The 24804-nt window shown below is 31.7% G+C and overlaps 1 protein-coding gene across 1 annotated transcript in view; it reads right to left on the bottom strand.

Moving 5' to 3' along the window:
• LOC148280514 (uncharacterized) overlaps positions 1-24804 on the bottom strand; it is an 88323-nt gene that overhangs the window by 44407 nt on the left and 19112 nt on the right. The window contains exon 3 of the mRNA XM_088228260.1: positions 219-877. Within this exon, the coding sequence (XP_088084386.1) occupies positions 219-877 (659 nt within the window). The remainder of the gene's footprint in view (positions 1-218; positions 878-24804) is intronic.

The following is a 24804-nucleotide window of genomic DNA, read 5'->3' as shown; positions in this document are numbered from 1 at the left end:
AGAGGCAGACCATAATAATTATTAAAATGTAAGTACCTACATATACAAAAAACTCCATGGACCAAATTAATTTTGAAGGTTATTTAATTAATTTATTGAGTTTATTGGTTTTATGTATTCAGTAATTTTAATTTACTTATTTTTATTAAAACCACGGGAACCAATAATGTAATTTCAATAGTTAGTTAATGATGTATGGACAGCATTGTATTATTTACCTCAACAAAATCATAAAGACAATCATTTTGAAACTCCATGTCTATCTTCGAAAACTGGATCACCAATCTTGTACTCTCCGGTCCTGTAAGTTTTACGTAATAATCCAAATTGTTCGGATAGTTTCCAGGGTAATTTGGCGAGATTATTCTACCTTCAGTGTCATTTATAGTCTTGTTGAGTTTGAGATTCGGTTCAAAAGATTGGTTTTTCCTCTTGCAAACGTAGCCTCCAACGTGCGAACACTTATGCGATGTCCAGTACAGTCCACTTGGAAGCATCGGTGTCGGTGAAGTCATCCACTGAATCCCAAGGCACATCGGGTTTTCAGGGTCTGGGAGTTCAAGAACGTCCAGTTCTTCGGGACTTTTACCAGGAAGCCAGCCTGAAAATGTGACTTTTGTGCCATCGGTCCAGTCGTAAGTTCCTAGACCAGAAACTTTAGCGCCGAGCCAATAGATGGCGCTGTTAGAATATTCAGCGCTGTTCCTAATTGTGGCTGTCAAGAACTTTTCTTCGTCTGCTGTGAAGATAGAAGCCAGTTCAGCAGTAGCTCCCCTGCAGATCTGCTGGGCGGTGGACCACGTGACTTCGGGATAGCTGACTATGAGGTAACAGGAGTCGTTGAAGAGCTTTTGCCTGTCGTCTGAACATTCCATCACTGTAACAAAAGAAACCCTGTTTTTAATATCATGTTGGCAACAACATTTTAGTTACTAAGTTCACTGTCAACAATATTTTGAGTTTGTCTAAATTTTTGTAGACAAGGACTGGATTCAACTGCCTGGGGAGCTGTTATTTTTTTTTGGTTTTATACTTAAAGTATTTCGATATTCAGACACCGAGCAATATTGTAATATGGATCTTATTTAGCATAAATATTTAACGAAGTAATTTAATATTAAAATCCTTCAAATTAATTTTTAGTCAAGACAAGAATATTAATACTGTAGTAATTTTGATATTGTTTGGCTCGTCTGCCGAGAAAAATTAATTATGTAAATAAATTTGACGGAATCCTCTCAAACTGTCTGAAAGACGAATATTAATAATTTAGATTTACATTAATGTTAAAAAAATAGTAGATACAAGTAATTGAGAAATTCTCAGACATATTTTTTTAATAAAGCATAATTTTATACAAAATCATAAAATGCCGTCTTATAATGGTAAAAATGCGAACGGATTGATGAGTGGATCAGTCCACATAGGTAGAAAACAGTTTGTTTTTGTGAGTTTTTTGTGTTTTTATTATGTTTTATATATATTTGAGATAACGATTTAATTATGTTTATTTTTTTTAACTAAATATATTGAAAAAATTAGTATACATACTTAATAACAGGGAATCCATATAAAACTAATTATTGTAAAATAAAAACGGAGTGTTCTCTGTTTATGATAGTCTCCGTCTAACATAGCTCAGCCTGTTCTAAGATGGAGATTTTGTATCTTTAAAGCATAAGTAGTCCTATCTAATAAAACAATAACATAAACAAGAAAAACTTAAACTACTTAATTATAAATGCCTAGCTAATCAAATGTAAGAAATTAAAAATGGTTATATATAAATATAAAGTATATATTTGTGCCAAGAATAAATGTTACTTACACATAAATAATGTACTATAATATATTATAATAAAAAACAAATATAAAGCAATAAAATACATAAAAATATAAATATTATGTGTACCAATTATATAAAGTACTAGGTACGTGTTTTTATTTACATGTATTTTTCAAAAAAAATTCATGCTACTTTATTTATATGTGCAGTTATTTTTATTTTAAATTTTGTTTTACATTTTGAGTTAAATAAGGCAGGTTTGATGTGAAATGTCTCCTTCGGCATGGTACACCCCAGTGAGGGAGTATTATTTTTTTATGTAAAAAGAGTCATTCATAAATTGTAAAATAACAAATAAGTTAAATAAAATTTATGTTATTCCGCCTCTAGGTCTAGTAGTTTGACTCGCTGGCCTACTATATTAGAAATCTACAGATATTTTCGGCAACGGTTGGGACGGTCTGTGGTCCCGTGGGTAGTGTCACGGAGTCCAGATCAGGAGGTCCGAGGTTCGAGCCCCGCTCTACTACAACTTATTTTCTCTTTATTAACATAGTTATTCGTGACAAAATTAAAGTATTTGGGTAAATCGTACGGACGCAAATATTTAAAAAAAATATCTACGTGAAATGTTTATTGAATAGATCGTTTCACACATTATAATTTTTATCTCTGAATTGACGCTTGAAGCGTAAGACTCATCATCTTACCATCATGTATATTGTAGCGTTCTTTGCTCTATTAAGATCAGGCCGGGAAATAATATGATTTAAATTAAGATCTAAACTTGTTGCAACAAAACATTTTTAAGAAAGAAATATGGATGTCTAGGCTTTTACAGGGCTTATGGCTTGTCATTGGCTGGTTTAAGTGGCAAATGTATACAATGTGTAACATTCACCATTCTGTCTATGTTTAAACATCTACATGTCTTCAACTTTTCCATCATGTTACACATGTAGTGTGTTAAGTGGTCGCTTTAACCAGCGAATGACAGATCCTGTAAATGTCTTGAAATCCATATTTCCTTGTCGGAAATGTTTTCCCTTTCTGTTGTAATAATTTTAGATCTTAATAATTTCCTAGGAAGGAAGTCCGGCCAGTCTACAAACATTTTAATATATTCAAAGCATTTTTAATTAAAATTATTTTAATCCCTAATTTACTAAGTCAGCGCCAGAGGATCATCGCCATTTAATTTCCGCGCCCAGCGGTGCATAGGGCATAGAATTGGTAAACCAAATGCAGCGTTTTTCGATTATCTGTTACATGAATGTAAAGTGATCAGTCTTACACTTGAGGTACCAGTCCAGGAATCATGTTATATTGAGATTAAGCCAACTTTTAAATAAATATTTCACGTCCACTCTGCAAGGAACCCAGGACCTCATGAATGATAGAGAATACACCACCACTGCACAACGAGACAAACTTATCTCCACTCGACTTCCTTATTTAGGAATGTCAAACGTGTTCACAAATTAACGATAATCAATTAATAAAATTGATTTGTTCATGTATTATTAAGGTTTACATACAAACATAATTATATATCGAGGGTATACTGGCAAAAAGCTTTAACTCTCAAATTCCTGTTTTGAGAAATCAAGCTTTTAAATTTTGTTCAAATTTTACTATTTTATATCTTATTTAAATATTATAAGATGTCAAGTGCTCATTAAAAAACATGTTTTTAATTTTTCCGTTTCTTAATTTTATATTAAGCAAATTTAAGGTTATTTTAAGCTTTAAGCCTGCATAAAATACCGGATATACGACTTAATCTTAAATTTAATTTTAAAGCTACAGATATATGAAATTTAATTTTTTTTTCAGTGTGTGGAGCGTGGAGTGCGTGGAGTTAAAAACTTTACAAAACTGCATCATTAAGTCAAATCCGTATATTTTCGAGTTAACGTTTTTTTCTCGTATACCCACGATATGTTGGAAAGAAGATAAACAAGAAGACACAGATAATTTAACAATTAACATTTCTCAAATCTTATAAAATACAAAATCCATAAGTTTACATACATCGATTTTTTTTATTTTTACATTTGCAATCCACAATTTATCGCCCAACTAGACAATACTCTGTTCTAAAGCTAACAAATTATGAATTTACTGGTTTGCAATGGAACATAATATTAATAATAAAGGTATTAAAAAAAATGTTTAGTAAATCTGATTGATATTATTTTTATATGTATAAACTCATATGTATTTATTAATTTAATGTGTAATATATTTTCTTCACTAACTTTGTATACTTTGTGGAAAGTTGTTATTAGTTCTGAGTTAATACACTATATCTTGTGTTTTTTAACTATAAATATGTATGTGGAAGTATTGGTTTCCCAAATAAAATAAAAATAAATATTACAGTAGATATTAATTTATTTCACTTTTTGTACATAATGTTATTTGTACATTGGCGGGCTTATTGTCAAATGGCAATTTCTTCCAACCAACCAATAAAATAAAAGTTTTATTTGTATAATTCAAGTTACAGAACATATTCAATAAAAAAAAAAAGATTAAAAAGTTAAAAATATATAAAAATAGGAATAAACGTATTTGTTTATAAATTACCTTAAATCAAAAGTATTAGTCAATGGGAAAAAGGAAAAAAGAGGAAAGAAGAAAAAGGAAAGGAGGAGAGATTAAGGAAGAGAAAGAAGATGTTTCTTCATACGTGATTTAAACAGAGATAATGTAGTAACATCTTTGATGGTGGATGGGAGATGATTCCACAGTCGAGCCGCATGGACACTATATGAGTTAGAGAAGAAAGAGGAATTGTGTATGGGTATTAAGTGAGTGCCTTGAGAATTAGAACGAAGAGGTAAACCATGAACTGATAAGCGTTGAAATTTTTCACACAGGTATATAGGAGCGTTAGGACTATGAAGTACATTGAACAGAAGTGAGAGGGAGTGATAGTCTCTCCGCTGTCTAATTTTGAGCTATTTCAGTTGCCTACGATAATCAGAAATGTGGTCATATTTCCTAAGACCAAAAATGTACCTTATGCACGTATTCTGAAGTCGTTCAAGTTTATCGATAGGCTGGTACTACTAGATAGGCTGGTACTACCATTATTTTTTTTTAAAAGAATAAAGTTTTAAAATTTGAAGAAAGTTTTGCGCAAGTTAAACGCTTAAAGTAAATAATTGATTCATTACTTTGAGCGTGTTATTCTTGTACAAATATTTTTGTTGTCTATTGTTTGTATCTATATTGTATTCCTTTCTGTTTGTGTTGTTCTTATGTTTATTGTAAATGAATGTAACTTGTTTTTGGCCGATGTTATCATGTTTTGGTAGAAGGCCCTAATAAAGGAACAAAAAGCAAACAACCATAATAAACCACTTTAGTAAATTACCACTTAATATTTTTAAAATTAGTTTACCTAAGGCGTCTACTCAAATATACCACTTAAATTGTCGGTTGCTATCGCCAGATTATCCTAGCTTACTCTTCAGGCAGTATCACGTTAAAACGTTACTTAACTTGACGTCAACTTCGCCAACTGTCATGTTGAAGTAAAATGACAACACACCGGTTAAAATTTTATCAAATCGGCTAAAAACATGATGAGGCGGCGAAAATAAACAAACGGTTTTATTTTAACAAATTAAAAAATATTTTCTGCTAGTTATTATACACAATGAAATAAAATATAAATTTATATATCAACAAGTACTATACTGGAGGCCGCAGGTAACGGATTCAGATGATTGAGCTTTTAGATACATTTTACTGAGCTACTATTACACCCATGATTATTATTTATTAAAAGTGTTATTTATTTAGGTACCTATAATGTGAACTCGGCCTCGCAGCGTAATGGTTAGCGCATTTGCCTGCCATGCAAGAGGTCTCTGGTTTAATTCCTGACATGGTTTATATGAAATATTTATTTCAAAGGAAGTTTTCACACGATAATATTTCATATTCTCTGGACTAGTACATAAAGCGTAAGACTGATAATGTTACCTTCGAGAGATAAAAAAAAGATCAAGATACGCTGCGTTTGGTGTACCAATCCAGTACCCTTTGCACCATCCTGTGCGGAAAAAGAATTATGATGATGATTATGATTTTGGTCAAATATGTCTTTTTCAATGTGTCTAATCGGCCAATAATTGGGCACTATATTTATTTTAGATATGTAAATATTTATAAGTCAAATTCGCATATTCATTCTCTGTTCCCGAGAATTATTTCTCTCGGGAACAAATTCGCTGATATATACATTTGCTATAATTTTATTAAACTTCAAAAGCCAACTTTTTTTTCTTAAATTGGGCGAAGGCGGTCATATTTTTTTTTTATTATTTATGGTAACTCATTATAATTTTTAAATAAAATTACAAATTTTTAAATAGAATTGTAAATTCTAAATAAAATTTTAATGCAAAATAAAATTATAAAAGTTAAAATGTTAAATTAAAACAAAATAAAATACTTAAAATCAGTTATTAAAATGTTTTCTATCTAAATGCCTAATAATTAAACTTGATTAATGCGGCAAAGAAAAAAAAAGTTATCTTTTGGAAAATAAATTATTTTAATTACGTCTGAAGAAATATTTAAAGAACTATCCATGTTCGTTGTATTGGGTGTCAACATAAGCAGTGTCCGTTTTTTTCCAAATGAAGAGAACGAGAGGAGACAATAAAAAATAATTATCCCGAATTCGTTAATAATGTATTTTGTTTCATTATTTTAAAGCAAACTAGTATAGAATGCATAGCATCTTCACCGTACACTGTGCAAATATCGCGAACAGCTTTGAGAGTTTAATTTTTGCGGTTACACGGGAACACAAGAAGGTGTCGAAAATGACCACTTTTATCTACTTTACATTCCATTTGGAAGGTTTTTAATTTTAAAAAATCGTGCATTTGGCGCTAAAGAATACACAATATCTTGTAAAAAAATAACTTTAAAAATAAATATATTTACCTCAAATATATCTTTTAGCGGGTACATTGAGAGGTTTTTGATTCTTGCAATTTTTGGACGTGAGCCGAATTGAAATTAAATAAATAAATGAAAAAAATAAGAATATGTCTTCTGATAAATAAACCCAAAATAATTGTCATTTATTTAACTTTTGATAGAGGTCAGTGCCCCGGTAATGAAGTGTGAACCGGAGAAATTGACAGATTGAGCAAAAAACGAGAGAAAAAGAAAGAAAAGAGAATAGATTTATTCTTCCAGTGAATTATGTAGTAGCCCAAACGACCCTTATCCTAGAATGGACGGAAACTAGGATATGTCACACTTAAGAGCTTCTAGAAGGATGTTCTAAATCAGTGCTTGTCAACATGTATAATCTAGGAATGTTTTTAGAGTTAAAACTCGTATTAAATAAACAAATAAATTATAGTACGGTGCACAGTAATGAATAAACCCAATTAAAAGATTAAACTCTCAAGACAAGACTAGTACAAGAAGAAGTAAGTCTTTCTAGATTTAAACAATCTCTAAAATAGACAAGATCTTGTCTTGTTGTATTATTTATATTCAATTTTGGTTCCTAACTTTAATTTTCTTTAACTGTAGTTTAATTCAATCGTACTTGTATAATATTATAAAGACATGTATTTACCATTGTTTAAATGGACTAAATTAGTCCGCATATAAATAAATAATTTGGTCTACACACTGACAAAAGTAATCTACAAAAATCGAGCAGACTTATCTCTCCCCAATTTTATTTTTCAAGTTTTTATTATTATTTGAAAGCAGCCTCCGAGCCAAAACTACTCATCCAGGGATCTGGTTCTATTTTACATACAGAACTGTATTTTTCATCCGTTCGTATTTTTTTACAGACATATTTACATTTTGGTCTCGATTATTTTTATGCACATGGCTGTAGTCCGATAAAAAGTAAGGAAATCATACAATTCAGCTATTTTCAAACGTTGTTCTTTCATAATCACGCACTAAAAAAATTAAGCAAATAATCACTGTAAAAAAAAAATTATTATCTAAGGTATTTGTGAAATAAAAAATGTACTTACTCAAAAGTTTTATTTAGCTAAAATATAATTACTTTTCGGCCGGCATCACGCCTCTTGAAATCTAGACTAAACTAAGGTACATTATCAAACATTAATAATAATAATTAATAAAAAAATGTACATTTTAAAGAACAATAAAGGTGTATAAGAAAAAAAACAAAATTTTGATTTTCAGAAAAAAAATGCATTTTATATCTCATAGAAATTGCATATTTTTTCTCAATTTCAAGGTTAAATGATGCTTTCAATCATTTAAAAAAAATATCATACTTTAAAATGTTTAATGCTTCTCGAACTGCCGATGAAAATATTAAAATCACGCTAAAATCATACTTTGGCAATGAAATATTTGTTCGTGAAAAAATACAAAAAACGTAATTCCACAAAAATGGTTCACACTAATTTATTTTAACCTTTTACCCGGTAGTTTTATGAAGTAACAACGGTTTTTTTCTAAGTTAACAGAGTAGTTAAAACTTTAAATAAGAAAGCTTCATATGCAAAATGCAGTTTCTCAGCTACACTGGCAAAGTTTATAATACAAATTGATCATAAATCCCTTTAGTATCCAGACTACCGAGCGTCATTTATAAAGAAACTTTAGTCTTTGGAACTTGGTGGTTTGTAAAAACTTCTTTGTGCTAGGATTTTAGAAAAAAACAGCGAAAAGAAATCAACCATAATCCAAGTACTGCTACTACTACTACCATCACGCCATTACGACCGCCACACACGTCTATCCTGGCATATATTCCTAGCTTCTTCCACATTCATACATCTTGTCGTACATGCCCTTCGGTTTTGCCTACTTTTGACATAACTAGACTTAAGATTTTGGTTTATCTGATCATGCCACGTCTTCCTTCGTCGTCCTCGTCTCACGTTACCGTTCATTTTCACCATGTATACTTGTTTTACTATTATTTCATCGTCCATTCGTTCTACGTGACCAAACCATCTCGCAGACCCTTTCTTAATCTTATCAATTATACTTGACTCAGATTAACACTCTCGCCTGATTTCATCATTCGTAACCCTGTCATACATTGATTTCCCACACATTCGTCTAAGATCGCATTTAAACCGTGTTCACTCAACTTTCATCCTTTCTCTGCCAGCTCCATGTTTTACTTCGATACATAAGTGTTGGAACTAAAACTCCATTGTGCATTGCCAGTTTAGCTTCGATTGACATATTTTCATTAGAAATTACTGTGTTTAGTGCTCCGTTCATTTAGTTGCCCGTATTCACTCTCCTTTCAACATCTTTTTCTACTCTTTCATATCTTGAAAACATGCTTCGCCGATACGCAAATAATCCAATTACATTTTCAATTATATATGTGTTGAAGTTATTTTTAATTTGAATTACGTTGTTATATGAATAAAATACAATCAATTTGATATAACTAATATAGACGATATTACTTTCCAAGTTCTCAACAGGCGTATTGTTGCTATCAGAAGAAACCCCCGCAAATCACTAAAAGGGAATCCCAAAAACGTGATGTGATATGTGATACTGTGAAACAGAAGGACATTTTTTCTCTCAGTTATCATGTTTCCATATCTGTACTTTAGACAACTATCCACATATATATGCTAACACCTTAGATAAGTGGAATAACCAATCTACATCAGGTTCCATCACTGATTAATTTGTTTGTTTTTGTATAGATTCAATATCGAAACCGTGAACAATATTCTGTATTTACTATTAGTTTTATATCACCCAACGATGAAAGGAGTGCTTTCCCGAAACTGTAGTAGTGCTCTTGTAAAATAATAAAATTGTGGAACACCGAAAACAAAATTTTACTTTCTGTATCTAAAAAAAGCACTTACACACTTCTGGTCGAACAATAAGGAGAGGTCTCAGCAAAATGTCCGTACGAGGTTTTCCTAAAACATAAATTATGTCATGCCCAAAACCCGTACGACTTTTGCTCAGAGACATCTATCATTTATCGCACCGAGAGTGTTCAATATTTTGGAAGAGCGTATTAAGCTCTCAAGGACAAAAACTATTTTTAAGAAAGGAGTTAAGGACTGGAATTTCCGCAGTGAGAGGGATTTGAGTAGGAAACTCCTTGATGATTTTCCGAATGTTTGAGTTTTAAGCCATGTTGATGTGCCATATATGTTTTATTAAAATATATTTTTTTTGTGTTTCTGATCCTTTATTTGTGGTGATATACTCATGTGTCTGTGTCAACTAGTTGCTAGTCCCATCTCAACACAGCACGTTTAGTCCCATGAAGTTAGGACTTATGTTTCAAATAATGATCAATAAACGTATGTATGTAAATAAATAAATAAAATAAAATAAAATAAACAATAATTTAAAATTAATAAATTATTAAATGAAAAATGATGAATAACTTATAAACGTACACACGTAACTGTGTAAATCAAGAACCGAATTCGTATTATGTAGCATATTATTATATGTATAGTTTGGGAGAAACCGGCTCTCTCTTGGTTCTTTAAATTGATTTAAATGTAACATTAATAAAATATAATTTTATTTTACAGCGATGCATCTTGAAGTTTTACAAAGTGAATCCTAATCAATCAAAGTCTCCCAAGACTATCTCAAAACAAGGTATTATAATTAGTTTTGAGGTTACCTATGAATAACTAAAAACTTCTACAAAGCTGTCTATAGATTAATTGAAATGGCGCAGTATCAAAATGGCGGTGTATAACGAGGAAAATAAATTTATATTTAAATATCTCCTTCTTCCATTTGCGATAAAGAAATAAAGAAACACGGTTCTCTTAATTAATGTTTTAATTTATTAGAGTTAATTAAAACTGGAAAACGTCCAGCAGGACTAAGGGTGATATTTTATAGTGAAAATAGAATTTTTCAAAGTGAAGTTAAAACAATACTGAGAAACTAGGGTAGACAAGAAAAATACATTAAATAATAAATTATACGAGCTGAACTCGGCAATTCTTTGTTATTGTAAATTTGAATGAAAACTCGCATAAAGATCAAATAAACACAATCAAAAGTTTGATACCAATTATTTTATTTAGTTAAAATTCAATATGTGCATATACGAGTACACGATTAATTTTGTGTATCGGATTACGTAAATTGTGAGGATATGCGGTGTCGGGGAATTTTGATAAATATGTATTTGAACAAAAAAAAAGATACGCTGCAATTTGTGTACCAATGCCTATAAACTATTGGGGGTGGAAAGGGGATGACAGTGGTAATTATTTGGAAGCGTTAAAATTAAAGTTTCTAGAAGGATGCATAAAAATGCGTCTTAAAATCTTTAATCAAGATAATGGTAACAACTTTCTGGAACATTTCCTCATAATTGAATAAGACTGTTATATTTAAGTTATTGGCCTATAAAGTATTTACTTAATGACTAAACATACGAAAATAATTATTATGTGGTACTAAATTCATATGTATTTCCCTGTTTTTGTTAGTAAAATAAACATATTACATGACATTAACCGCTTGAGCCATAATTCAAATTAAGACTTCCCTTAGGGGACCAGTTCAGGAAGCAAACTTTTGTGATCCCGTGATTTCCAAAACATCATAACTTTTGAACCAAATGAGATAATTTCAATCCATAAAGAACTTTCAATTTAAAATAATGATCGTTTTTATAATAATAGTATACAATAGGGAAATATATGAAATGGATTAAGAAAAACTAATTGTATTTTCAAAATCAATGTGGATATTAAAGAAAAATGTTTTCATGCATAAATGTGAAAAAGAAATTATAGAAAAATATATCTCTGCAAAAACGCGACATGTTTGGCTTTGATAATTGTGACGTCAAGATTCGTGACGATGTTTTATTAAAATTTACACGAATCGTTAAGTATTAGGGGCGTGGCGAATGGAATGGACTGTTTTCGTGCAAGTTCAAAATTATAATTTTAAAAATATTTTTTATACTACTAATAAGATGTTTTATTTTATTTAATCGACTATATTCCATAGGGCGATTAATTTAAATTGTAAAAATAAACGATATTTCCCTATTATTAAAAAAGCATATCTGGGACTACTGAAAGTGGACTTTAGATTTTAATTACAACTTTAAAAAGCATTTTTTTTTTTTTTTTTAATAATAAAGAAATATTTGCGTTCTTATGATTTACCCAAATATTTAACTTTGTGGGCCATTTTCAACGAGTTGTAAATAACTCACTATTAGAAAATGAAATCAAGTTGGGGTAGAGTGGGATTCGAACCACAGACCTTTGGTCCGTCAGTCCGAGACACTAGCCACAGGACCACAACCCGATTTACATACAATCATATGACGAAAGTGGACTTCGGTGTTTTGTTCACGTATAAAATAGCTTATTGCGATAATTTCTGCATTTTATTTATTTATTTATTTTATTAGGTAAACAAACAGTATGTACAGAAATATTGCCAATTTCTTTGTATATTAGTGTAAGACACACACCAAAAAAAATGTTAATACTTAATACAATAATTTAAATTATATTAAATATAATAAATGGAAAAGAAACGAAATGAAAAAAAAACGGAAATAATAATAAAGTTAAATATCTGCTTCTCTCAAAATTTCTATAATTTTTGACCTAAATATACATATATTGTCAGAAAAATATCAGCCTCGGTAAATGTATTGTTATATTGGTCGCATATTCTAGGTATTATAGATTGTTTAAAATAGTTTGTTGACGCGTTTTCTCTGTAAAACAGAAGATTTTGTTATGTCGGTCTAGATGGCACACGGAATGGAAGTCTTTCAAGTAGGTTAGGAGAATCAATTTTATTATTTATTAATTTGAATAAAAATAACTGGTCGAACATTATTCTTCGATTTTTAAGAGAGTTTATTCCATGGTACTGCAAACTTTCAGCATGGTTAGAGAAATTAATGTTTAACCGGTAGTCGACCTGCTTTAAAAAAAATTGCTTGACCCTTTTAGTCTATTAATACTTACATTACAGTAAGGTGACCAAATGGGAGTACAGTATTTTAGCTGGGGATGAACAAATATGTTCAACGAGGTCTTTTCACAATGAAATATTTCATAGTCTTTAGACTGGCACTTTAAGTGTAAGGCTGATCAGCTGGCTTTTATGTGATAAAAATGATCAATATAGGCAGTGATTAGTGTACCAATGCCGGAATCGAAACGGGAACTTTAATCATGGTAGGCGAACGCGCTAACTACACTACGAGGCGGAATACTCTTTTCTCGATTTTCTTTTCCAGGATTTTTTACCTGAGAGTAGCTAAAGATTCAAAAACACTCGTCCAAGATTCTGATTCCATTTCAAACTGTATTCATTATGCTGATATTACATAAACAAAAAAGTGAAGTATTTTTCAATTAAGTTCAGGTTCAATATGAATTTCTTTGATGTTTGTTCAAATCACCCCAATTGCCTTGTCACAGATGTTTATCGACGTGGTTTAAAAGTCCTGATCGATCACGATGAAACCTGATTAATTTGGCCAGCATGGCCAAACGTCTCGTGACCGCAATATAGCGCATGATAAATTGTCCGCAAACAATTACAACTTTATAAAACAAATTTATTTGACTTTATCTACAGTTTTGGAGTATTTTCCTCATTAATCAATATGATGATAATTCAGCGGTGCCTGATAATATTAAAATACGATTTTCACGTCGAGATTATACGTCGCGAAGCATAAATATTTTAAGTAATGACATTTAATGGCGTTTCCACCCATCTGGTTAAAATGGGGCAATATTGAAAAATATAACAATCGGTCGGCTATCACCATTGAGATATAATATAAAGAGGTAACACTCCATACAAATCTGAGCTAAAAAGTCGTCCTAAAAGGACAGGGATTGACCAGCGGAGATAGCAAGTGTAGTCACATCATATCACGTCGACTTTGACAAGCAAAACAATTAGTACAGTAAAAAATACGAGCTGTTTACATCGGTAAGTTATATTCAGTATGTCGCTCCCTTACGCATACGCGTCACCTTTGTTTGTCGTTTCGCTCTACGCCTAACTAACTAAGCAGGGCGGAGACAGGAGATAACTCGCGAATTGTAACATTTTGAAAGGGACATTTTTCGACATCAAAGTAGCTATTTTAAACAAGTATTGATTAAGATAAGAACATTACTTGCCGGTCAAAGGTTATACCATCGCTTTGCCAGATCGATTTGTGCAGTATCTTAGCGTACATATAGATATTTTAATAATTTCGAGGAGAAAAGTAACCGGAGAACGCTCGTAACAGACTAAAGCCCGTTCCATCAAACATAGACCAATTGGCCGCAGGTTGAGGGAACATATTTCAAACGCTCATGTTTACTCTAGTTATATACCTCAATGGTTATCACCGACAAGTGCGGCCATTGTGATTGAGTAACTGAGCGATAATAGTGGCACAAGACCAAAATTGACGTTTATGTGGATGTATTTAAGGATATATTTTGTGTATTTAACGACGTATTTTTAAAATTTTTTTTTAAGCCAATCAACAGGCTTAAGTAAGCCCTAATAGATTGGCATTAATGAATAATACTTAATCTAAACATTCTTAAAATCTACTTAAATTAACAAAGTGCACTATTAACAAAAGGTATGTATGAATATAGCATAATCTAGGCGGAAATGGCAAGTGTGACATCGCGAGTCAGGAGAGACAACACCGCTTGCTTCTTAAATACCTGCCCTTGCTGTAGGAACACATCGACAGTACCGTTAAGTGGGATTTCGTTCACTGTTCTGAGAATCCTTGGCAGAGGGGAAAAGAATCCAATGTTCGTTTTATAATTTCCCACAGCAAAGACAGGATTGGTACGCAAGTTACGGCGAGGTACATTAATGTTTATCTGAGCAAGGATATCATGGGCATCTATAAAGTTAGATATTAATTTGTGTAAGAATATCAAACCAGCCAAAATTCTTCTGAATTCTAAGATAAAGATGTGAAAGTACTCTAGACGATCATAATAGTTGATTATGAAAGTATTTGATCCGATTCTAAATATAACCGATTTTTAAAATTGACGTTGCACGAATTCAATCCGCGTTATATAAAAATTATAATTAGGAGACCATATTATAGAATTGAATTCAAGCAAACTATGAACAAATGATTAATACAATGTAATTGTAATTTTCGATTCAATCCACAGATTTAAAAAAAAAAGAGACCCTCTTTTGATTCTATTTTACAAACAAAACAATACGCTTCATCCACTTGGACGCACACAATAAATAAATATTATTTAAATCAAATTGCGACAAGCATTCAGTTGTTCTAACAGCACAGTTTTTTTTGCAATCAAACAAGCGGTTCTTAAAAACAAATTTAAAACATCCGAACAAGCTCTGGTGTGCGCTTTCGGAATACTAATTTAATATTTTCCACAATTCTACGTTGAGGGATCTTACCGTAATATAAGAAGGGGATTTACAGAGGGGTAGCACTTCAGTCGGAAGCTAATGGGAGTCTTGAGAACTAATATAAAAAAAATATCAGAGAGAAAACATTTTGATTAGATTCAGAATATTGAATAAATAAATCAATCCTTGGGTTTTCTTAGGTAAAATAACAAAAATAATAAATCACTCTTTTTCCATAATTTGCGCCATATGGTGCAAAGAGCAATAATCATTTATGAAATTGAAAAGTGATTCATTTTACGTCAGTCAATCTTTCGGAAACCACTCATATATTTACCAATCCTACGTATAATATCGTAACCCACAAATAATCGATTTGGATTTTTTAATGAATTTCATCTACATATATATAGTTGTCTTTAGTTCCTAAGAAGAAACAAAAGTATTTGGCAATTAGGTACCTTTCTTTGGGACAAATATTGCCCTGTATTATATTTTTTAGAAAGTGTACTATTGTAAGAACCCTTTCGATAATGTTCGTGGGATGAAAGAAATGACCGGAATCGGCTAAGTATCAGTTGCGATTATGTTATTTGGGCTAAAAAGACTTCCACATTGTGCGTACATTGTGGATTTTTATGTCCGAGTAAACTAAAAACTTTTTCTTATTTTTTTAAATCATTTAATTATTACTGCCATATTTTTTTTACGTGTGGAATGATGCGGAGTGGCTTTTTAAAGGTACGGTTTTTTTCTTCTTTTTTTGACATTGTATTTAGTAATGTATAGAAACCTATAATTGTCCTATAATTTTGGTTTATTTGTGAATTTTTTGTTTTTGTTTTAATAGTTGTTTTTTTATAATGTTATTTTTTGGCTGTTGTTTTCTTTAAGTAAATAATGTAAAATAATAATTGTTTATTTTTATTATTAAATGGCATTCAAAAAATAATTTTACTGAAATGAATCCTTGAAATAAAAAATAAAAGAATGAACGTAATTTAGTTGATTAGTCATAGAAATTAAATTTCCACTACGTACAATAGAAATTCCAACAACAGATTCATCGTTTAAAAACCAAATTCTATATTTGTATAAAATACAGCTTGATGCTTGATTAATAAATAAATTATTTATAGTTTATTTGTATGATTTTATTGTTTTTTTAATTTAAAATTTCATATTCTACTGTTAATGATACATTTTAAACTAATATTTCATACAATATATAATACAAAATAACAGGATGTATTATCGTAAGTATTGTTTACGATTACAAACCTCATAAATGCTGTTTTTTTTTTTTTTATTAATATATCGAAACTTAAATTAAAAACTTATATAATTAAGCTAAAAAACATAATATTTTCACAGTAGTAGAGAACTTATTTGGAATGATGATATACAAGTGTAGGCTTTTACTATTTTGCCCATGTTTAAACGTCATAACTTCATTAATATTTCTATCTGTTAAATTCAGTCTCATAGAAATAATAGACATATTCCTAAATGAACCTACGTAAAAATATACGCTACGATTTGCAACAAATACATTTTTTGTAACGATTTAAGATTAGAATGTCAATTTTTGCAATCAAAATTTTTGTATTAGATAAACAAAAGACAGGCAAGCATGTTTACAAACACACACACACTTTTCCATACATACACACTATCATACTACTAAATCGTGACTTTATATTAATAGATTTCAAATTTTAATAAACACAATTTTTGTTTCTATTTGAGTTGAGAATGACAATGTTCGTAATCAGGTTTTTTCCCCCTCATAGAAATAAGACCGATATTACCACACACACATACATAAAAAGCGAATCACATACTGTTTCGGATTCGTGAGTATTTTGATAGTGTCAAACTATCCGATCCTTTGAAACTTGGCGGCCATTGTTTTGACCTCTCCAGCCCTGACGTCAGTTCCTTCCCTAGTGGCAAGTCAAGAGAGCATCAGTTGTAATATTGTAACGAACAAGACACGAAAAACCGCATCTTAAAAATCGATCTAAAATAACGTGAGAGGTCCAAGGTTCGCGCCCCGCTCTACCACAACTTGGTTTACATTTTCTAATAGTTAGTTTTTTACAACTCTTTGAAAATGGTAGAAATAATAAAAAATCAACTTACGTAAAGTCCAAATAAAACTACCTGAAACAAGTGCCATAGGAAGGAAAACCTCAATCCTAAACCTTTTCATTTAATTCCCGGATTGACATATTGATTATAACGCATATCGAAAACCAAAAGACCGTGCATTTATTTTCTTCTTACATGTTTCGGTAAAAGCAACCCTTGTTTACAGTCCCAAAGGCATCGAAAGAATAACAAACACATACCTTATAATATGTTACAATGTAAAATGATAACCTATAATTATTGGGCAACAACTTATCTATGCAAAGGTTTTTTGTTACACCTGTAGGGTTCATAGTCCATAATCAATGACACACGTGCTAAAACGTTTCACCTGAAATACCGTGATAACCGAAGAAAGCAACGTCATTATTTTCTCTAGAATCCAATATCACATTTTATGCAACTCTATCAGTAGTGGACATAAAATCGGGATCATCGTTCTGCAGTACATTCACATAGTTCCTACCGTGAATAAATGAACTATAAAGGAACGTCGCCTATAAAAAGACCTCAGGGTGTTGCAACGCCAGTCAGTCAGCCCAACAAGTTCAGTTTACTTCAGTCCAGCTCGACGGAGTCACTCAGTTCAAGTGCAGTTACGTCAACTCCTCATCTCCATTACTCTCGCGCTCCACAACACGGTGTCATATATTTATTCTACATGCAATAAATATACGCATAAAACAACAAAATCGGCTCCTCTGTCCATCACCAGCTGCGACAGGATCACCAACTCTCAACTACCTATTTCCTACACACCTACAAAATACATATATTGTTAAACTAAATGATTATTTATGGTTGGCGTCTAATTTCCTTTCCTCGAACTTTGGCGCAGTTTGGATCTAGTATTCCCACGATACAACATACCCCTAATAGTGCGGTATATCACATCAGCTGTAACAATAATATACACAATGTTTGACCCAATTCTGATACTGTTATACGTAGAAAGGAAGAAAAACACTTGTTTCACTAGCAAAATCCACGCTGATAAAATTTCGGTCAATGATTCTGAAAGCCATAGTTTTCCTTTTGAATTGAATAGAATTCGCGAAGCAAATTATTCATTTTTTAACGTTGTTTTCAAAAAGAGAAAAAAGTCTATAAAATAAAGTTGGTTTGAAACCTTTAAGGTTTAAATTTTTTTTTGTTTATTTGTAAAAATTTTTTTTCAATATCGCGCAGTAGTAAATAGTTTTTAAAGTACATATCGTTATAGTCATAGAACAACGGCGCATCTTTACGCGAGAACGGTAAAAAAAAATACACTATGTCACAACTTGATAAGTATCAAAATATATTCTTTGATACTTGGGTTAGTTACACGATTTTATATTTTTTCAAACCTGGAATTTAAAAGTTTTATAAAACATTTTCAAGATTAAATATTAAATAAAACCATCGTTTTTTTACGACGGTATAAACCTTTATGTCCTAAAATTCATGTAGGACATAAAGATCAAAAGTTAGATAGATTAGAAACTTTAGAAATAAATAGGATAAAAAATAATAGCGATAGAATTTTTATAAATCTACAGATAGAATTTAAAAACTCACCCTTATTAGCCCCCTTAGTTAGACCCTGTACATTGTAATAAACAATAAACATTTTTCATATTACCGAATATTCTCTTAAAAGTATACCGCCAACACATGTTTCAATCATTTGTCTCACTCTGTTCCATTGAAATATTGCATATTGTATTTTTTTCAACTTATTTTTAAATGTTCCTACACTTAAGATAATATTTAGTTTTATATAAATTACCCTTACACTGTATAATATTCACCAGTCTGAAGATGCCCATTAAAGGGTGAAAGCGCTAATTGGTCAAAATAAATTTGTGGAAGTGTACTAAGTATTTTTTAAATTAATAACTTATATGTAAATATAAGTTATTACATCATTACAACGGAATTCCATCAAGAATTGTAAATAAATAATTTAAATGAAATAAAGAAGTAAAACTAAGTGTTTAAAACAAAATAAAATATTGAGGAGCTGAAGTAACAGAAAGTTGACGTCGTGAAAATATTATCCACAATTCATCAGAACATATTACGTAATGCTATTACAGACGAAGTATGTACTGAAAAACGTAAAAACGTATCATATAACACTGTAGCAAGTCAAGTTACGAGTACGTGGTATCTGCTTTATGGTGCAATGAACATGACGTCACGTACCGGACCCTATAGTACAGCTCGTAAATGTGTCTCTTTTTCATGGATGGTAATACTGGACCCAAGAAGCCTTTTATATATTTATGTGTCAGCTCGTTTTCCTAGTCTGTAGTTCTTACGTAAATATTCAAATTCTGGGTGCCTAGTCTAGGCGAGCGTCATTCGTTCGTTTGAAAAGATCGAATCAATTGATTTTATCACTCGATCATTTTTTGATTAAATCATAAAATGAACCATAGAGTGGCGTATTTCATTCGTTCGTTTGAAAATATCAGTTTTAAATATGATTGAGGCAATTGGTTCTATCAATCGATCATTTTTAAATTGAATCGAAATGAACGATAGAGTGGTGTGTGTTAACGAAAAGGCGGACTGTAAACGAAAAACAAATTTCATTAAGTTTTGTGAAAGGAAAATATTTGAAGAAAGGATAGGAACATGGAATGGATACCTACCTTTCATATGATGTGAAGGTTCTTCAATTTCTGGCACTGGATGACAAAATGCACTATAAATGTAAAAATGTTTTTAACGACGCGTTACGGATCCAACCACTTTTTATGCAATTTTATGTGAAGTAAAAAATGTTGTTTGGTTTTTGTTCTAAATTCGAATCTTCTAATTTTGAATTTCTTTTATCTTGTTGTTAGGTAAGAACCATAAGGATGGGTCAAGGGAAGGATGGGAAAGAAAGGTAATCGGCCAGGAATAGTATCGATAAATGCTGTTATTTACTTAAAATAAAATACTAAATACTAAAATACTACTTTTACTTTAAATTTCTAAAATATATTAATTTTAAACTTCACATTCCAGCTGCTTTATTTAATTATAATCAATTGTTGTCTTCAGCAAATCTTTTAAAACTTTCTGATAGAAGAATCCTAACTGACCTAATATTACTTTTTAAGGTGATTAATTCATTAGTTGACTGTCCAGATTTGCTGGAGTTGGTGTGTTTACGTGTACCTAGTCGACATACCCGCCACAGATCTCCTTTTTGCTCTGCAAGTTCTAGAACCAACTATCACATGCACTCGCCTATCCCTAGGCTCCATAGATATGGCAATCAGTATGAGGACAAGGCTGAATATTTGTTTCTGGACTCGATAGTTATAAAACGAGTCCGATTTCTTTTTAAAAATGTTTTTTTTTTTTGTTTTTTCATATTTATGTATTTATTTCGTTAATATTTTTGATTGCTAATGTGTATTTACCCACTTGTTACTATTGTTATAATTATGCATTTTTTTTTTTTTTTTTAATGTTTTTAAATATGTATTTTTTTTTTCATATTTATGTTCAATATATGTTAAAGGCAATTTATGCCGTTTATGTAAAATAAATAAATAAACAGTGTGTGTCATTTGTTCTTTTGAAAAGATCGGTTACAAAAATGGTTGAGTCAATTGGTTCTATCACTTTGTACTGTATTTGAAAATATTGAATCACTGACGGCGTTATGCTTAAAGGCTGGACCGATTAAAATTTTTACTAGTTCCGATCGTGAGCGACAGCGAGGCGATTAACGATCACTCGCTCTTAGTAGCAAAGAAAGTTATTTGGTATACGTGCAAGCGAAGCATGGAGTTGGAAAAAAAGGGACTAAAGTAGACTGAATGCTGTTGAAATGCGATCCCTCAGGCGAATGTGCGGAAAAACAATAGCATACACAATAGCCCTAATGTCGAAATTAGAGCAGAATGCAAGGCTGAGTTAAGCATTATCGACAAAATTAAGAAAGGTCTTTTGCGATGGTTCGGTCATGTGGAGCGAATGAATGATGAAAGAACGGCTAAAAAGATTTATGATGCGAATGTGTCTGGTTGTAGAAGTCGAGGAAGGCCGAGAAAGACATGGCATGATCAAGTACAACAAATTCTTGAAAGTGGTCATGTGAAAAGTCGGAATAATCGACGTGCGTGCATGAGAAGATGTATGAATGTGAAGGAAGCAAAGGAAGTGTGCCAGGACAGAGTGGTGTGGCGTTCTACCCTCTCTGCCTACCCCTCTGGGGAAATGGCGTGATGGTTAGTTAGTTAGTTAGTTAGCGTAACATTATTATTTCTATGAACTTTGACTCTTTTTACAGGTGGGCGTTCTAAAAAATTAAGTTCTCCTTAATATAGTGTTCGTCTCGCTTCAATAAATATGTTTTCTTATTCGCTATCTAGTTTATCACTCGCTGTAGTGATCCGTAGATCAAAGTTTCACTCGATATCGATATTATTTGTTCTTTTTGAGAGTTGAATCTTTTTAAGAATCCAGTCTTTTTGAGAATCAAAACAAAACAATATTTTCGTATGAGTGATTCGATCATTTATGAACCCTATTTGCCAATCAATCATTATGATTCCGTCAATATCAAATGATGGAAAAATAATGATTAATTGGTCCACGAATGACACAAGCCACTGCCTACTGTAGACCAAAAGAACGAACACTACAATACCTAACTACAAAAAATATTCTGGAGAAAAATTAAAAATCAACAACCAATGTCACGAATTTACCTTATAATATGTTTATACGTATACACTACTTTGCGCTCAGCCACGCACTGTCGTAGGTTTGAATTCGAAAATAAGTTATTAACTGTAAAAAAAACAATGAGTTGATGTTTATAAATTATCAATGTGTATACAAATAGTGAAAAAAATACTATTTATTCTTTACCATTGATTTACACTTTATTCTTTCCAAAATGTGTGACAAATAGTGAACAACGGAAACTTTCAAACAGTGCACCTGTTACTTTAAAATCATACATTTAATTTAATTAAAATCGTTAATTTATATATAATTTTTTGTGACTCAAAAATACCCAAACTTAACCATATTTATTATTATTTTATTTTGTTATTCATAATTTTGTAACGGTGCTATCTTTTTTTTGTTTTTTGTTGCTTACGTTTTAGCATGAACACTTGAAAAATTATCTATGCGCTTATCTATGTAGCTGCAAGACGATTGGTAATATAGCTTCAACATGTAAATATTATCAACTATAAAATACCAAAATTTTGTAAATGGGGTATAGAATTTCAACCGACCACGCACACTTATTTATTTAAACACTAAACTCCATTGTCAAATTTAAACAAAATGTTAACGGAATAATTTTCAGAAACAAGTTATGGTTAAGCGAAATTCGAACCTCGGATCTCTGATCCACAACACTTACCACGGAAGCACAACCAGATTTTATCTGCGTAGAAAGCGAATTTTAAAATAAATTCTCCGTTTAATGGAGGAATTCTGACTTGCATTATTTGTACAGCTTCTATAGAGGTGCGTGAAACAGTTCGTGTTGTGAATATTTAAACTCTGCCTTATTAGAAATAGAACCCAAAATTTCATGCACGATCAGCATCCCTTTTATCCTTCCTCTAAAGTGCTTCTTTAACCGTCGTTTCTAAACCGGAGGAGATGTATAATGTTTATTATTTAATCACATATACCGTCATCCATCTTTCAAAATCTCGAATTAGTTAATTTTTTAGATGACTTTTTAAGAAGTTGTTTGGAAAATTTTCGGAATTGAAAAAAAAAAGATCTTTCTCCATTGGGTTAGTGAAGCATAATTAGAAATCTCACAATCCAGTTTTCAAAGTTTTTCGCCAATATCTCAGTAACTCTTTCAATGGAGATTTTCCAGTCATTTCTTAGTCATTCCATCCCTAGTAAACATACTTCCCCCTCTACTTGTTCTAGTATAACTCCATTCACAGTGATTTTACATTTAGTCATACTTTCATTTCTTTCAAAAACCATCACATTCGATTTATCGACATTCATCAGTAAATCGCTTCCCTTGCATACACCGTAGACATTTGTTACCAAGAATTGCAGTTCCTCTTTGTTGTTAGCAAAAATTACAGCCTCGTCAGCATACACAAGACAATTGACATTTAAATCACCCATTTTTGCTCCCATTCTTAAGCCTTTCAGTTCTTTCATGCAGTTATCGATATACACGTTGAACAGCCCTGGTGACATCACACATCCCTGCTTCACTCCTTTCTTTTTCTTTGCAGTCTCAATCCTGGGAATTGGTTTGCAGCAAAGTCCTGCATCTCGTCCTCCATTGGTCTCTATTTTCTGCAGCCTTTTTCAGCTCGACATATGAGGCGCAGTTAAAATCTTCGCACACTTGCTCCAAATATTCCCGTCGGGGGCGCCCTCTATAATTTGTCCCCTCAGCCATTCCCTCTATGATGTCCTGGAAGAGACCCTCGTGGAGCATAATGTGGCCGATCCATCGGGCTCACCTCTCTGAGATGGTTTTGATTAGGTGCCTACCTTCTTCGATTCTGTTGAGAACCTCGTTATTAGTGATGTGGTCTCTCCAGCGAATTCCTAATATTTTTCTGTAGCACCACATCTCGAAGGCCTCTAGTCTTTTTTTATCTCTTTCGGTAAGGCACCATGTCTCACAACCGTACATCAATATACTCCATACATATGTCTTGTAAAGTTGCTTGCGGAGTTTTAGATTGATATTATTTGACTAAAAAATCTTTAATTTTTTGTTAAACGCAAGTTTCGCTTGGTGTAAGCGGCAGTCGACTTCTCTTTTTGTTCTTCCATCCCAGGTGATCCTGTTTCCAAAATACACAGACTCTTTCACGTTTTTCAGAGTTTTTCCGGACATTACTATATTCATTCGCTGCTTATTACGGGCCACAGCCATTACTTTGGTTTTGCTCCTGTTTATTTTCATATTATATTTGTTATTGAATACATTCTCCATGGAGGTCAGAGCCTCAGTGAGTTCTTCTTCACATTTAGAAATCAGGGCGATATTATAGGCAAACCTTATCATTTCTACCTTTTCTTCGTGTATTTTAACACCCTCTCTATGACTCATTTTTTCCCTGATTTCATCGATTGCGCACTGTATATCTTCTTATTTTGGCTTCTTTTATATCATTTCCATATGTAATTACAGCAGCTTCATTTTTATATAGTGCAAATATAATTCTCCTGTCTCTGTATTTCACTCCTGCCTTTTTTAACATCTCAAAAAGCGTTCTCCATTCAACTTTATCAAAAGCTTTTTCAATATCCACAAAAGCAATATACGTATATTGATTTGTTTTCAATCTTTTCTCTAATATTATTTGCAAAGACAGGAAAGCTTCCTTAGTTCCCATTCCTTTTCTAAATCCAAATTGGTCTCCTTTATGAATTTCAAACTACGATGTGTATGATCCGTTTACCCTAACACATGCTGTTCTGTCCCTATATAGAGAAACAATAGCTCG

The sequence above is a fragment of the Micrasema longulum genome, unplaced genomic scaffold (genome assembly GCF_059751315.1).
Source record: "Micrasema longulum isolate JH-2025_06_02 unplaced genomic scaffold, ASM5975131v1 h1tg000572l, whole genome shotgun sequence".
NCBI classification, from domain to species: Eukaryota; Metazoa; Arthropoda; class Insecta; order Trichoptera; family Brachycentridae; genus Micrasema; species Micrasema longulum.
This window is presented reverse-complemented; position numbering and strand designations above follow the sequence as displayed.